Source organism: Candoia aspera, chromosome 4 (assembly GCF_035149785.1).
Source record: "Candoia aspera isolate rCanAsp1 chromosome 4, rCanAsp1.hap2, whole genome shotgun sequence".
NCBI lineage: Eukaryota > Metazoa > Chordata > Lepidosauria > Squamata > Boidae > Candoia > Candoia aspera.
This window is the reverse complement of record NC_086156.1, coordinates 116,047,878-116,064,362: the sequence shown is the minus strand read 5'-3', so window position 1 is coordinate 116,064,362 and position 16,485 is coordinate 116,047,878. Positions and strand designations below refer to the sequence as shown.

At 52.8% G+C, this 16,485-nt stretch overlaps 1 protein-coding gene across 1 annotated transcript; it reads right to left on the bottom strand.

The window, feature by feature from the left end:
• Window positions 1–227: 227 nt before the first annotated feature.
• On the bottom strand, window positions 228–2,685 carry THTPA (thiamine triphosphatase). The gene is made up of 3 exons (XM_063301576.1): window positions 2,514–2,685; window positions 858–1,475; window positions 228–460 (listed from the first exon to the last, which is right to left on the bottom strand). The coding sequence occupies exons 1-3, from the start codon at window positions 2,569–2,571 to the stop codon at window positions 324–326; spliced, it is 813 nt and encodes a 270-aa protein (XP_063157646.1). The 5' UTR covers window positions 2,572–2,685; the 3' UTR covers window positions 228–323.
• Between the last annotated feature and the right edge of the window lie 13,800 nt (window positions 2,686–16,485).

Below are 16,485 nucleotides of genomic sequence, written 5' to 3'. Positions count from 1 at the left end.
CTTCCAACCTGGGGACTGTCTGCCCACAAGCCAAGCCCCGCCCCTCTTTCAGCCATTGGCTCACCTGCTGTGATGTCACGTCAGGCTCATGAAACGCTAAAGGGCGAAAGGAACGGGGCAGAACAGAACAATTACATGGGAGTAAGAAGAAGAAAAGAAACCGCTTAGAAATCCTTTACAACTGTTTTTCTTACGAAAAATTGGGGCACGAAAGGAGAAAGGGACTTTACTTTAATTATTCTTTTAATTTAAGGATAATTCTGGCACGGAGGCCAGTAGTTTGAAGATGGAACTCTCTCACCCCATCCTGGTTCCTGCCCCCATCAGACATTTCCATCTTGTCCATCATTTTTCACTTTCCGCACGATTCCAGCCTCCATCAAAACCTTGTAATGGGCAGGTCTGAATTTGTGCAGGTATACAGACATCTTGCCAGGAATGGCTGTCTTCTCTTCAAAGCCTAACAGAGGTAGGAAAAAAAAGGGAGTTTTCCTTCTATCAACACGCTGGACCAAAGCTTCTCAACCTTAGGAACTTTAAGATGTGTGGACGGCAACTCCCAGAATTCCCCAGCCAGCATGGCTGGCTGGGGGATTCTGGGAACTCATGGCTGGCTGGGGAATTCTGGGAGTTGCCGTGCACACAAGTTCCCAAGCTTGAGAAACACTGTGCTTGACCTAGAACAAAGTTTTGAGCTAAGTTTACAGCAGCAGTGAGTGAACGTGGTGAAAAGTGGACCTAAACTTTCCGCTGTCCTTAACGTCCTTAAGCACGGTTAAGACTGAGACATCCGATTATTAAAAAAAAAAATTGAAATGTATCACCCCTCCACCCAGATTGCAGAAGACCAGCCTCACCTAGCTGTCTACCAAACTTCTCTATCTTCTCCAAAGCTTCGGGGACTTCTTCTAACCGCGGGACAACGGCTTCCACCTCGCCCACGGTGTAGCCGAAATCTGCCTCGTCAAGATCCACGTGCAGGTCGCCCACACGGTATTTGCGCCGTGTGGTCACAAAGCTGGCAAACACTTGCAAGTTGAGTCCTTCTACTGCTTCGGACACGCAGCCCCTCCAGCTCTCAGCTGGGTCTTTCTCTAATAATCCACAGATGCGGGTCACGATATCTTGGGGAGATGTCACTTCTTGGTACTGAGTGGCTGCTTGGGGTCGGCTTGAGACCTTTGGTGGTGGCGAAGGTGGAGAGGGATGGTTATCCATCCGTGCCGCGCATGGTGTCCCCTTGCTTCCCATAACCTCAGCCGCTAACTGGGGGGGACATTTTAGCTCCCAGCCAGCCCCTTCACGTTCCCGCAGCCAGTGGTCCGCCCGAGTCAGGAACCAGTCTGGTACATCATAATAGCAGTCCCGAAAAGAGACACTGCCTTCCCGGATCGCCCCCAGCTTCCCCAACTTCTCGACGGTGTCAGGCCCAAAAAGAAACTTTTGTTCCACCTCGATAAACCCGGAGACGTGATCTGGGGAAAAACGAGGAAGAATCCCAAATTGCAAGCAAGCCGAATGATTTTTTTCTGCTAAAAACTGGACTCTCCTCTTTGTCTATTGCTCAGCTGGTTCTGCTGTTTTGGAGATCAAGCTGATGAAGAGCTATGTTAAAAGACACGTACATGATTTTGAATTCAGAATTGAAAAGGGGCTTTGGAGCAGATGTGGGCCTGCACGCTGCCCACATCTGCTTCAAGGCCCCTTTTAGGCTTCAGGTGCACCTCCTAGGACGCATCAGACTGGGAAATGCTTTTAAGAGGTCTCTACCTGATTAACAAAATCATCTTCCTCTGCCCCAGTCTTCCAAAAACGAAACAAATTCAGGGTCACAGCAGCGGCGAAGCCTAGACTGAAATAATATTTGTTTTAATCTCCCCAAATAGTACTTCCTGGGTTTCTCCTGCCTTTCTGTTTCAGGAACAGGCCATTTTTTATTTAATGACCTCCCGCTTTTCTTTCACAACCTGAAGGCGGCCGAGGGTGCAGTCGAACCCAGGCTTCTCCAGGGCTGGTTTGCCTTGCCATGATTTCAGGAGAAAGCCACCATGGACTGTGCTTACACAAGCCACTAAGGCACAAGCCATGGTTTGTAAGCCGCATCACAGTGGCCCTAGGGCGGGCCAAGGGCAAAAGTTAAGGAAGTCTAGTGGCTTTCAGACCTGGGCTGCAAACCGCAGGCGGCCTTACTCCAAGGAAGTTTCTGTTTCCCCACTGCCATCTAGCGGTCCTGGGGATTTTTGCAACTGGGATCTTGCACGTTGCGCGTTCGTTGTTCATTGCAGGGCGGCTGCCGGCTAAGCCATTCTTCGGGCAGGCTTAACAGGCAGGAGAGAGCTAGCGCACCCTGGGCTTTTGGGGGGGGCGGAAGCGAGGCTGGGGGGCCACTGTTAGCGCCGCCCGCTTCAACTGCACTCCCGCCCGTTGCTTCTGCTCCGCACCGGCCCCCGCCGGCCCCCTCCACCCATCCCTGGCGCTCCCAGCAGCACCGAGGCAGGGCGCGGGCCACTGACCTTCCCCCGGCGGGGGGCCCGGGGCTGCGGGCGCCTCGCGGGCAGAGCCCCGCTCCATGTTTGCAGAGAACTACGAGCTTCCCTTGCCGAGAACTACACCTCCCGGCGTCCTTTGCAAAGGGAATCGCCGGACGGAACGAAGCTCCGAGGCGGCTTTCCAAGCTTTTTCTCTTCCTTTTACCCAGAAAACAAAGAGAGAGCTCTTGTTCCTCGTCCGTGCGTTTACAGCCCTAATAGGGGCGAAGTGGGGGGGAGGGGAAGGAAGGGCAGCTGCACAAAAGGCCGGGAGCGGCGCAAGGGCACTTGGGAGTCGTAGTTTTTCCGCTTCCCAGCAGGTACCTTCGCAGCCCGTCTGTCTCCCTTCTCCCTTTTTTAATTTGCTCCTCTCTCGCTGTTCTATTTTTTATTCCTCTCCCCATGTGACTGTCTCGCTCCCTCGATCACGGTTGCTACGGTAACCGGAAAGCTGCAATTAAGAACAGCAGGGGAGGGGGTGCATTCCCAACCGGTGGGGGGGGCGGCATAGGCTTAACTCCTTCCAAGCCAACATTCCTGGGTTCCCTGCGCGGAAGGACGGACAGCCTGGCAGCACTTTTGCCCTTCTTCCCGGGGCGGTGGGGGGGTGCAGGGGGCGGGGACGCGCGGAAATAACCTGCTGCAAGATTCTCCCGACCCTAAAGTAATTTCTTTTTGCAAAAATACATCTTTTGAATAATTCTCTTTTCGGGGGAAAGTGGTGGGGGAGGGGATCTTGCTAGAATAAATGATTCAGAGAGACAATAATAATAACAACAACAACCACCACCATGAAGTATTTCATAGGTTGCTAACTTTTTTTAAAAAATCCAAGCCCTGTTCCTGAGTTTTGGAAAAACGAGGCACATGTGTTTCTCTGCCAAAGTCTCAGTTTTCCAGTCTCGGGCCTCTTACACATCTGGAAGGTACTAAATTGGGGAAGCCTGCCTTAGGCCTACATCTGGTGCACGAGACTTGGATCTCCCCACCACCACCACCACACTGCAGGTGGTTACTGGATAAGCCCATTTTCTGGGGTTCCAGGATAGACTGAGCAAAATGGGTTGTCTTCACACTCAGCCTCACTAAAAGGCTAAAACTAACCCAGGTGTTGTGTGAACGGGTGGCTGCCTGCACCCAGCCTACATCCCTAGTAAATTCCTAGTTTTGTAGGTTGGCAGAGCAAAGGCCACTGAAGAGCCATCTCTGCTCTGGCTGGGTGTGGTGCTAAATGCTCTCAGTCCTCCTCATCTGTAAAATAGGCATAAGAATGGCTTGTGCTTGTCAGCTGCAGACGTTGCCTTAAGAAGTCCAGATCTGTGGCTGTCCAGAGGCTAGCTGGCATTTGGGGTTTGTCGTCTCCTCTGCTATTTTAAGCCAGTTTCAGTCCACGTCTGGTGGTCCAGACACACCAACTTTTCACAAACTCTTAAACCTGATTATCTTATTTCTTTGCTGTTAACTTGGTTTACTGTGAGTACCTGACCACTGGGCCTTATAAACCATACTGTGGTTTATGGCTCAAGGCCATGAGCAAACCTAGCATGGAATCAATAAATGATGGTTACACAGACTGCAGCTTAGCAGTTGGTCATCACCTTTTCTGGATTTGGACAAGAAACAGATCAGACTTGTTCGCTCTGGCATATCTTGGGAGGAGAAGCCAGTGATTCTGGGTTTCAAGGTTGTGTGAACCTGGCTTACTTGCTTGAACTGTTTTATTCAGGCACCTGCCTTCAGGTTGTGGGAATGCTCCCAGACAACCTTTCAAAGTAGAGCATTAAAAAAAAAAGGGTGGTAGTTAATCTTTCCTCTCCCCCAAAGCTTCCTTCTGTCTGCTTTACACAAAAATTGAGGGTTTCCTCTGACCAACTGAGATGGGAAGGCTTAGCAGGAAAATTCAAATTTTGAACATTGCTGCATTTTCTGCTTTGCTCTTGCTCAAGGACAGCGCCCTGTGACACCCACACTAAATGGCATTGTGGGACCCAGTTGCAAGAATCATCTTGTTTCCCTCTTATCCATGTTAACGGGCTCAGGAAGAATGCGGGGGGAGGGAATTGGGGGAGAATTGGAGCCAGTAATTAAGGGCAGAACTTTTTCCAATATCAGGGCAAGGTTTGGACTCATAGAAGAAATACATGGATGGAGCTTCCCCCCAAGTGAGAAAAATGAACTCTGCACCTGCTCAGGAGCTCTTAAGGATAACAGATGTGCTGGATCAGAGCAATGCTCAGTCTTTAGCTCATCCTGTTTCCAATGGTGGTCAAGCTGGCCTTGGAAGTAATTTTTTTTCCCGCAGCTCCAGCCCCAACTCTTTGCTTCTTGAGCACTTGCTAACCACAGGTAGACTGCAGCTAAAGCAGGAGGCTTACTTTGTTGGCTGCAGCAGATAGAGCCTCCTCCATGGATTAATCTCCGAGTCAGTGGCCAGCACCACATCTTGTGGCAGGGAGTTCCATGCCTTGCCGGAAGGCCTGGTTCTTCTCTTGCGTACTTTTATAGGATTGGGTTGGCAAAAGCTGATGGTCATTGCAGTTCGAGGCAGGGTTAGAGAGCACATCTTCAGCAGCTGCCCTTTTCAAAAATGGCCATTGAGCTTCCCCACCGCTGCCTCCTCGCAGGGCAAGAGCAGTGACATCATGTGTGTGGATATTTTTGTGGCTGGGGGGTGTCCTTTAAAAGCAGCGTGGGGATGTCCAAAGGAACACAGACTGTTTTCCTCCCTTTGCTTTTGAAATATGGCCGGAAATGGCTCTTCTGGAATGTTACATTTTGTGCCAATTTTTGGTGGCAGAATGTCAGCAGTGAGAAAAATGAGGTTTGGGGGCCATCGCTGTGCTTGGCTACAGGGGTGAAAAGGGGGTGGGGAGCAATTTCGGAAAGGCCCGAACTTTGAACGGCTGGCAGGAACCCTGGTCTTCCAAGTCCAGGGCAGGCACAATGTCTCCAGGGCCCACAACTAGTCCCTTTAGGAAGGGCGCACCTTTGCGGCTCCGGCAGGTACCGTCTCTGCTTCTCTGTCAACCCCCTGGTGCATGAACCCCCCTGAGGTGATTACAGGGCGGGGGGGACAACCTGAGTTCTGGGTGGCCAGCAATCCAAACTTCCTCTCTTGGCCCCAGGTCCCTTCCAGCACTGGCCCACCTTGCCGGGCTGTTGTACGACTTCCAAGGGGGAGACCCTCCCTGGGAAGACAGCTCCCCATTCCCGCTCCTTGGGACACCAAAGCATCATCACCACCACCACCACCACCACAATATATATATTTATTAATTATATCTATTATTATTGTTATTGTTATTGTTATTATTACTATTATTATTCTCCTGCTTGGCCAGCGGGCCTGAGACTCCATTTCCCATCCTGCTCAACTGCACCTGCCAAGCGGCCCCTCCCGCCGCCTGGCTCGTGTACGGGTGTGCGCGCGCGCGCGTGTGTAAGGGCGAGTGTGCGCCTGCGAGTGTGCAGCTGGCGGGAGGCGGGCGCGAGCGAGCGAGCGAGGGAGGAGGGAGGAGGGAGGAGGGAGAGGCGGAGGGCTGAATTGATTATTCCATTGTGTTGGAAGGCAGCCGCCAGGTCCGCGGAGCGAGGGAACGAGGCAGGCTGGGAGGCGGACGAGTGTAAATCAATGGGGAAGCCCCGGCGCGGCGAACCCCATCGATTTTTGCCTGCCTGAGCCGAGCCGAGCGAGGAACGGCGCGGAGGAGCCGCCGCCAGACCAGCCGCGCTGACAACTGAGCCCGCCCGGCCCCCTCCTCGGCCACCCCACCCACCCCGGCGGCCAGGAGCGTCAGCGGCGCCTGCTGGTCCCCTCTCTCGTCGGCGGAGGTGTAAGTGGCATCGATTTCCTATCCCTCGCTCCGCGCCAGCCAGCGCGCAAGCGGCAGAGAGGCAGAGGCGGCGGCGGGCGGGCAGAGCGGGCGGCGGCGGCGGCGGCGGCAGCAGGAAGAGGCGGCGGAGGAAGCAGCGCGGCGGCGGTCGACCGGCCAGCCGGCCGGCCAGTCCCCGCCAGCGCGCGCAGCGCCCCAGGGAGAGCGGGAGGCGGGGATGCACGGGCTGGCGAGCCGGGCGGAAGGCAGGCAGGCGGGCGGGCTGGCAGGAAGGGAGCAGGGCGCGGGGAAGGCAGGCAGTACAGCCGGCGCGGAGGGCCGGGCCGGGCCGGGCCGGGCCGGGCCGGGCCGGCCGGAGGAGGGCCGAAGCGCGGAAAGGGAGGAAGGGGCGGTCGGGCGGGCAGGTGGAGCGCAGGAAAGCTGGCGGCCGAGGCGCCCGGAGCAGCGGCAGGCGGGCGGGCGGGCGGCGGGCGAGGGATAAATGAATGCGGAAAAGGGGCGGCTGGAGGGGCGGCGAAGCGAGCGGGGGCGGGCAGGCTAGGAGGAGGAGGAGGAGGAGGAGGAGGAGGGAGGGAGCGAGCCCCGAGCCGCCGCCGCCGCTGCTGCTGCTGCCGGTGGCGGCGGTGGCACAATGTCCCGCTGGAGAGACCCGAGCGGGGGACGAGGCTCGGGGGAGGCGGCGGCACAGCGAGCGCGCGCCTGAGCCGGGAGGGCAGCGCCGGGGGCGAGGGGTTGGGGGGCGGACGACCCGGAGGGCCGAGCGGCAGGGAGGCTTCCGTCGGGGGACAACTGTCGCAGCTTCCCAATGTGACAGCCGAGCGGAGCGGGGACGAGGGGGGGGGCGGCGCGGCGGAGAGTTTGGCCAGGTTTGGGGGCAGCTGCCCCTCTTCCCTGATCCCCCCCCTTTTCTTCAAGGGTCCAAGGAGCGAAACTAGAGCGATCCAGGGCTGGAGGAGCAATGCGGGGTGGGGGGGAGGCATCCCAGAAATAATGTGTGTGTGTTAAAACTACTGGAAGGTCTGGAGAACCGCCCCCCCCCTTGACCCTTCCTCCCTCTTCCCCCTCCCTCTCCTCTATCCTGGAAAGGTGGAAAGCCCCCCCCCCCGACATTTCCAGGAACAGGTGTGGGCTGCTCACCTGCCCCAGTTCAGAAGTTCCCTTTGCCTCCTGGATGGCCCGACTCCACCCCTCCCAGCTCCACCCCCTTCCTCCCGGCTCCCCTTGGCTCCCCCTTGCCGGGCACCCCAGCTTCGCGTTCCCCCTCGCCCGCTCCTCTTCCTCCTGGCAGAGCCCTGCTCCCCGTTTGCCGCTGGCCCTGCCTGCCCTCTCCTTTGCCAGCCTCCCTGCCAGTGCGGTGCGGTGCCCTCCCGAGGGGTGGCCCATCCTCCGAGCCTTCCGGCCAGCTGCCCTGAGGTGCCCCTCTGCCCCCACGCCTCCTGCCTCCCTCCTGCCCCGGCCGGGCTCTGCCTTCGACCCTCTGACAGCAGATGAACAGAATGATGGAAGGGCTTGGGAAGGCCCGTGGCAGAGGTGTGGAAGGCAGGAGTGTGTTTCGGCAGCTCATATTTTCCACTCCGCGACAGACTGTCGACACGAGGCTCCCTTAGCAACTCATTTAATTGATTTTACAATCTTTCTTCCTCCCCTCCCTCCCCTCGCTGATTCCTTCGCTCACTCACTCCGTTTGGCTCGCTGACCTCGGCCTTCTCTGGGTTCACCTGATGAGGTGCAGGTGGGGAGGGGGAAAATGGAAACCCCAGCCAAAAGTTAGTCAACGCCTGGGTTGGGCTAGCAGTCGGAACTAGGAATCCTGGCTTCTCCAGAGGAAGCAAGGGAGGTGGATATTCTGGGTCTCTTTTGTGTCCACTGGAATCCAGAGATTAATGGCAGGGCTCAAATCTGGATGCTGATGGAGAGCTGCTCTGCTCCACCCACAAAATATGAGGGCAGGCTATGCAATACTCCATGCTGCACAATATGCACTTTTGGCATGCTCAGGGAGACTGTTGACTTCTCTGTTTAGATTCTTATTCCATGCGTTGTAGTCAGCAATTTAAGCCCCAACTGGATTATAATCTGTGTTTTTATGGCCATTTCATGGAATGCTTTTGCAAGCTGCAAAAGTCCTTTATTGCCAACATGAGAAGAAGGGGAAACTGAGTCTGAAAGGGTTCACAGTGATATGGCACTCTGGCAGAGGCTTCTCCTGGATTTCTGAGATCCGGGTGGCCCTGAAAATGTGTGTGTGTAAAATTCTCAAGGAGATCCCCTTGAGAGTGGCGGTAAAAATGCCAACTCCCTTGGTGTGGGCAGAGGAAGGTGTTAAAAGCATGATGGGACTGGCCAGCTGGTGTGCGGTGTGCATTTTCCCAAAGCAAACTTCTGATATTTGCAGATTGCCAAAAATTGTGTGCGTGTGTGTGTGTGTGTAATGGTGTGAGGATTGCCAGATTTCTGAAGGGTTATGCAATCTCATTTCTGCTCTTGATCCCCTTCTCTTCCCATTCCTTGATCCTGGAGGAAAGTCTATTTTAGCATTCCAGATTCCTGAACCCTGGAATGAATTCTGGCTGGTTTGGGGCCAAAGAAGTTAGGCGATCTCTGGGATGACCGTCAGAACTCTGCGGGGGGGCCCTGTTGCAATATGGTGACGAGCGGGAAGCAGGCACTACCTTTTGTCTTAGATCAGCCCTCGCGTTGCACGTTGCCAGTAAAAGCTGGAACGCTGCGGAGCATCCTTCCCTGTTTCCTAGAAAGGCCGGGCGAAACTGTCTTTGAGCGGTTTTATTTACGAGAGGGTGATTCGAGGCACTTGCCGAATGAAAGGGTAGGCTGAGGTCAGGGGTACCCATGCCATTGTGGCTGCATACAAGGCAAACCAGGGGAAGAATCCGGGGAGACAATGCGTGCTTTGCACAAAGCGGTCGCCGTGTCACAGTTGGGAAATAATGTCCTTAGAAGGATGGAAGCAGCGGAGTTCCTGGCGGGCTGAGGTTTCCTAAGCGAGGCCCTTTCTTACAGCCCCTGCAGTGGGCAGCCCCTTTTACAACAAGCTTGCTGGGTTGCCTGCTTTCGCACCCCATTTCTTTGGGGCAACTGGGGCCCAACCGTGAATTTTCTCGTTCCCAAACTTCCTGTCCTTTTGATGGTCTCAGCACTTGAGGTGCTGAATGAACGGGTGTGATTTGCTTGAGCGAATCGGCTATTCACCTTATTTTCTCACCTGCCACCCCATTAAACTAAAGATTGGCTTGTGGTTGGAAGCTTCCTCCCTCGCCACCCTTTGAGAGCATCTGTGCTGTGGCAGACTCAGGTTCACCTACACGAATGAAATACAGTTTCAAACTGGCTTCTTCAACCACCCTGAGCTGTCAGCCTCTACAAATCCGACCATCCCCGGCCAAATTTGATGAAAAGGTGTACTAAAAGTGTACCAAAAAGTGTCTAGAAGGCACTAAGAGCTTTATGCGTGTAGCGCAGTGTTAACACATGGCCCCCACTTGCTCAACATCCCCAAGTCATGGATTTAGGGGAGGAGAAGATAAACTGAACCTCCAACCACAGGGGCAGTCTACCTCTAAACACCAGATCCCAGGGCCAAGCTTATGCTGAAAGCTGTCACTACTGTACTACAGTGATTTATACCCTTGAAGTATTTTGCTTGCCACTGGATGGAAGGCTAGATCAAGGATGGGGGATCTGTAGCCCTCCAGATGTTGATGGGGTGCAGCTCCTTCATCTGTCTGGCAGTTTTCCTATCAAGCTCATCCCCTTCCAAAGATGTGTGGGATTACAGCTCCTAGGATTCCCGGCTAGGTGTTGTAGTCCCTAAACCTTTGGGAGAAAGCGAGTCAAGGAAAGGAGTGTCTGTCATTTTTAATGTCAACTTTCCATCAGGTCTTGTTCAATCTGAGAGGAGAATATTTGAATATAGTTCTTTGGAAGAGGTGTGCAAACAGGCAATGGAACAGTTGTGCATATCTGTGCAAATGCCACAGATTTAATTTTTTTGAGAAGCTGAGTTTCACACTGCTACCCCCAAAAATTATGTATGACAAAACCACAAAATCATAAAGTTGCAGGAATCTGGTCTTGACTAGTTCCTGTTTAAGGCCTACAGTGAAGAAGGGCCCAGTTTCACATCATGAAAAGCAGCACAACAACAAAGATACGCACCAACACAGTGCACAAGGAAGTGTGCTTACGCCCCTGCCACTCAAGACTTTACAGTTTTGTGAACAAGCAGCTAGAAAAAATAGTTAGGAAAAATCATTATAAAAGCACCATGTATACTTGGTAAATCTCAGGAAGAAACAATATACAAGAAAATAATGCATAAACAGTGGCAACCCCCCCAAAGCCTACGATAATGTAGGTAAAGGTATTACACACACACACACACACGCACACACACCTGAGATTGTATCAGTGATTTTATAAGGTAGGGCAGATAGCTGTATAAAAATCCTAAATTTCCAGTGGGAACATACAAGGAAGAACACGTACAGTTCGTGGCTCAAAGAACACCTGGGCATTTCCTGTGTCTAATTATCGGGTGCACAAGAAATACACGTATTGCACACACACTGCAATACTGGTGGCCCTTCTCAGCTGCTGCTTTGGTCACACTCGTTAGCTGATTGGATCCCTGCTTGTGCAACACTTTAAACACATTGTTCGAGGCACCCAAAACCTGCTTGTACAACCATTTTAGTGCATTTACAGCGGCTTGTGCTGAGTGTTTTGTAAACCTTGCATCAAAATGGAAGGAAGGAGTGTGGGAGAAAGCAGAAGAATCTATGTTCATTTCCACGCACGTTCATTTCCATTCCCCCTCATGTAAGTTCCCAGGATGATGATGATTTTATAAATGTATTCACCGCCCATCTCTCCCCCACGGGGGGACTCTGGGCGGCTCACAGTAAAACAGGATTAAAATAATGCCCATCTCAAGTGTGTAGCCTGTTGTGGTGCTACACTAAAGTTGTACCTTTACTCCTGACCTCTGGGTTGTCATAATCTTGAGCTGAACTTCTCACTTTAAAAGTAGTCCTGCAAATAGTTCAACATGCATAAAGGCAGAAATACAGTGTAGTTTACATTCCAGTAACGAAACTAAGTTGCTAGTCCTCATGGATGCAAAGCAACATTGTTCATATGGGCACTGCAAAGTGGAATATTAGAAATTAGAAGAACGGTGCTGAAGAGGCCTTGTGCAAGGAGTTGCTCAGTCAGATTTCAGCTTTTTTAAAGCTCTCTTCATATATGCAAACAAAAATGGGTTTTGGAATGATGTATGGCCAAATGAATAAGTTGTATTTTGGAGGGTGCTGTATAAAAGTGTTTTAAAGTGTACTGTGATTTTATTTTGCCCATTTAGTGATTAAAAGGAAACTTTTGTCTTTCTCAAAGGACAGGATTTGAGTTTTTTAAAGAAATATATCACCTATCTATCAGTTTGGCCCTGGTTGAAAATACTTCATTTGCTACTCAGGTGAGGAGAGGTGAGGAATAGTCCCTCAAAAAGAAAGAAAGAATTGATCTACTCTCCCACTCTTGGCGAGGAGCACCCAAGGAGCAGTTGTCTAATTCAACCTCCCCAATCTGGGGTGCTCCAGATATATTCCCAGAATTCCCCAGCAGGTATGGCCTTTCCTTAGAATTCTGGGAATTAGCCCACACAGCTAAATAGTGTCGAGGTTGGCTTAGTCTACCTGTTAGTACCAGGAAATGTGCCGTGCAGAAATGCAACATTTTGCATTTCTCACCGCTGTTCATATTACGGGCAGGGAATCCTTTTGCAGCTTAAACATTTTAGGATCACACTTTGCCCAAAGGAATGTAGAGGCTGGCCTTCAAAAGTTACGCAGATTTGCAGAGATTAGGGTATCAACGGCTACTCCGAATGCTGTATTTTGTCGTCTTTGTTGATTGCTCTGTGTGGCTCAGTGCGGTTTGCTAGGGAATATGAACAACGCCCCCCCCCCCCAATATTCCACTTACGTGATTCTTCCCTGGCGCATCCTGCTAGGCCACTGAGCAAATACTGGACTGGATAAATATTAAGCCTGACCTCCCGTGGTTCTTGCATTTTTATTACACACATTTCCGCAGTTGCTTATTCATTCTGCAGTGACTAAATGCAAGCAAAGAATTAAAAGGACCCGGGGTTGACCCCAAAGTCTTCCTGTCTAAAATATGGCCACATCTGCCGCTTAAAACCTATTGCGTTGGGCCCGCTTCCGCAGGCCTTACCAGAAGCTCCCTAATGGGAAAGGCTAAATTCACCTCCTTTTTCGCTGCTGCTTACAATGGATGTAATATCCCAGCCTCCATCTTCATGGCTTATTGCAATTGGCTTTAAATTGTAGATGCCCTTGGAGAGGACACCACCTCATATTACAATTGTGCACGCATGCGCAGGCCAACATGCACACGGGCGCCTACACAACAGTAACACAAGCACACTTGGGCTCCCACCACGGAAAGATTCCAGGGATTCAGAAGCCAGGGAAAGTCACCCTTCTTTTTACAGGGGGAAAAAAAATCCCACTGGATGTTTTGGAAGTTCAGCTCCAGGTCTTAAAGGGACAAACCCAGTCAGAGGGCCTCTCCACCTTAGGCATGATTTTTTTTTTTAAGACAGGTGTGCAAAGCGGAGCTGTTGGGCCACAGGCATTTCTGACACTGGGCCTCCCCCCATCTTTGGTCCCCCCCAGAATGGGACCAAGGGTGCTTTTTGCGGGTGGAAAAATCCCACGCTGGGAGGCCTTTGCCTGAAAGCGCGATCTGCTTCCAGGACCAAAAAAAAAAGTGACAGTGTTATTATTTCCATGCACCATTTGGGGAAGGTCCCTCTTCCGGGGTGGGGGAGAAGCAGCAGCTCCTTCGCTTCCTCCACAAAGCTGCAGATCGGAGGGTGCCAAAGGCGAGAGATCCTCCCCTCCATATTGTATGCAAATCACATACAAATGAAATCCTAAATGCATTGCGGGATTAAACAAAAGCGGGGGGGGGGGGCTCGTGTCTCTATCTTTGCACAGCCCAGCCCTCGTGCATCACCCCCCCGCCCCCTCCCGCCCGCCGATACGCAATTGCTCCTTAGGGGGAAGACGCTATCTGGGGTCAGGTGAGCCTTCTCCCACCACCCCACAAATCTCGCCTGGCAGCGCCCCCCCCGCCCCGTCCCCCGCCGCCCTCCTGCCTCCCTGCATCTCCTTTAGTGGCCGCTCCTTTGAGCGACCAGTTCGGCAAAGATCGGGGAGGGGAGGGGAGGGGGGTCTGCTTAGGGGCGCGCTGGTGCGTCTCTTTGCCGAGAGGCCTGCAGCTCGGGGAGGGGGGAAGGCTCCCTCCCCTGCGGGGAGGGGGAGGGCCGGGAGCGCCGCCTCCCCTCCCTCCCTGCCCGCCGCGCAGCGTAATTTAAAGCGGCGCCTGTCACCGCTCTCCGCGTTTTATTGACTCGCGCTGCCTCCCTGTCACCCCGCGACAGTGATCGCCCCGTTAATCGCCCTGCCGGGGCCCCTCCTCCGCCCGCGGGCGCGCCCCATGGGCTCGGCTGCCCCTTTCTCTACCCCCCCCCAAAAGTCGCTTCGCTTCTTCCCTTCCCGCCGCGTCCCCCTCTTCTCTCTGCCCCGGCCGCGGCGGGCCAGCCCGGCCTCGCCCTTCCCCTCCCCTCGCCCGGCCCCCGCCGCTTTGTCCTTCCTCTTCCTCCCTCTGCAGCCTGCCGGGCTGCCGCCCCCCCCAAGCCCTCGCTCCCCTCCTTCGCCCAGGAAAACGCACCCCCCCCCCGGTCAGTGGGGCTTGCACCCGGGTGCCCACGGTTCGGGCAATGCCTGATTTGTGCACCTTCGATTGTGTCTGCCGCCCGTGTGCACATCTGTAGGGACACGCATACTGTATACATGTTCACACGCGCCCGCGAAGAGTTGCTTTTACTCCTTATTTCCCCGTTGTTGGATTTCCTCTGGCCGTCATTTTTCCCTTTGCACGTTGCTCCAGCTGCCGTATCTTCCACGCGTGTGTAGTAACACGCGCGCGCTCACACACACACCTTTTATTCCTTTTCTTTTCCAATGCTTCCTCTTTCCCTCCGTTTCTCTCCATCTTCCTCCTTTTGCACTCCCACCTCCATCTTCCCCCCCCCCCCGCCTTTGTATGTCTGCTTCCTCATAATAAATATGCAGGAGCCCTCTAATTACACCTCCCGCCTCCTTCTCTCTTTAATGAGACAATTTGCATTGACTAACCACCCTTTGAAAGGGGGAGGGGAAGCAGCAAGCAAAAAAAAAAAGGGGGGGGGAGGAAGGAAAGACGAAGAGGGCACAATTTGCTCTCCCCCCTCCCAGCTCCTCCTTGCTCCACCAAGTGGAGGAATGAACAAAAAAAAGGGGGGGGTTAACAAGTTTTTTTTTTTTTTAATTCCCAGGTCAGAAAGACCATAAAAAGGGTTGGGGGTGGGTTTGAGGGAGAGGAAATACTAGTTTAAGCAGAGAAGGGTGCTCCGGGCACCTTCCCCAATCAGGACCCCTGCATTGAGACCACCAACTGCCTGGGGTGCTGGGTATTTACAGTCAGCAGAGATGCCCTGTGATGGCAGAGCCCAGTACTGTCCTAACTTGGGTTCCATTGCTGAAAATGCCTTGAACCGTCCCTTAACTTTCGTTCCAAACCTGGGGGGTGGGCGGGGGGAGGTGGCCATGACCAAAAACCTTGTTCTGGGGCCTCTTGAGCAAGAATGAGGCAATCTTGGGCAAGCAAGCCCTGCCCTTTGGTTGAGCTGAGCAGGTCTCCTTGCCACCAAATTTTGCACCGGCTCACCATGCTGGTCAGTGCTGGGACAGTCCCCAGGACTTATTACCATCTGGGTTCTCTCTCTTGTATGGAAATCCAGTTGTGGGGATTATTACAGGTGGACGGGCCCACCATCCTATTTAACCAAGCCAATTCAAGACCAAGCATTCGCACAAGCTCAGCTGGGGTAATTTTAACCCAAAATCTTTTGCGGCAGAGCATGGGGTCCAGTCAATGGGGTGGTTCAAGCAAGCAAGGGAAGCACGTGGCACCAAGCCAACCAAAATCTTACAAGAAAATAGAAAAGCTTCAGTTGCAAGGCTGAATTATATTGTTTCAGGAAATGGGCACACAGGTATTTGCTGATGGACAGTTAGATTAAGAGCAATTTTAGCAATCATGCGCAAGTGAGATGCTTGCTGACACAGAAACAAGCAGGCATATCAGAGGAAATAACTTATGATACAAGTTGCATTATCAACTCCCGGGACTCATACCTGACCCAGAGGAAATAGGAACCCCAGATTGATGCAGAAAAGGAGCCCGCATTTTCAGGAAGATGAGCCATACGTCTGACCGGCTCCTGAAATTGAGTCTTTAACTGACCTTTGAACATGAGAACTAAAGGAAAGCAGCAAAGAGTTGTGTGTGGTCAAAAAAGTCAAAATGGTGGCTGCAGTGGTAAAACAAGCTCAGACTGGTTCTTATGTGCATTGTGGGTTTTTTTTTATGGTACTTGCAGACACCCCTGTAAAACTGGGAGCGTTCCAGCTGTGCTCAATTTTCAGCTGGTCTGGAGAATTGTAGGAATGGCTTTGGATGCACTTAGTTTCACCAATGCAGCTAACTTCAGTTCTACATTATGTATATGCATACTTTTTTTTTTTTTTTTTGCTGTTCAATCATGTCCAACCCTCGGCGACTGCCTGGACCCTGCAGCTTTCTTGGCAAGATTTCAGAAGTGGTTTGCCATTGCCTCCTTCCTAGGGCTGAGTGTGACTGGCCCAAGCTCACCCAGCTGGCTTTCATGCCTCAGGTGGGACTAGAACTCAGAGTCTCCTGGTTTCTAGCCCGTTGCCGTAACCACTAGACCAAACTGGCTCTCGTATACATGTTGGCAAGATTATAAATATGGGCCATGCAAAGACTGAGGAGGTATCGGTTGTGTGTAAATACGAATACAGAATTAGACCTAAGGAGCCATGCGAGTGGAGGCCAAGGGGTGTTGGAAACAAGCCAGTCTGGTACTTGTGCGATGATTGATGATCGGAAAATAATATTGTGGCACTCACGCCCTGCAGAATGTGGGTCCTGCTCCCTCCTCATCCCCCATC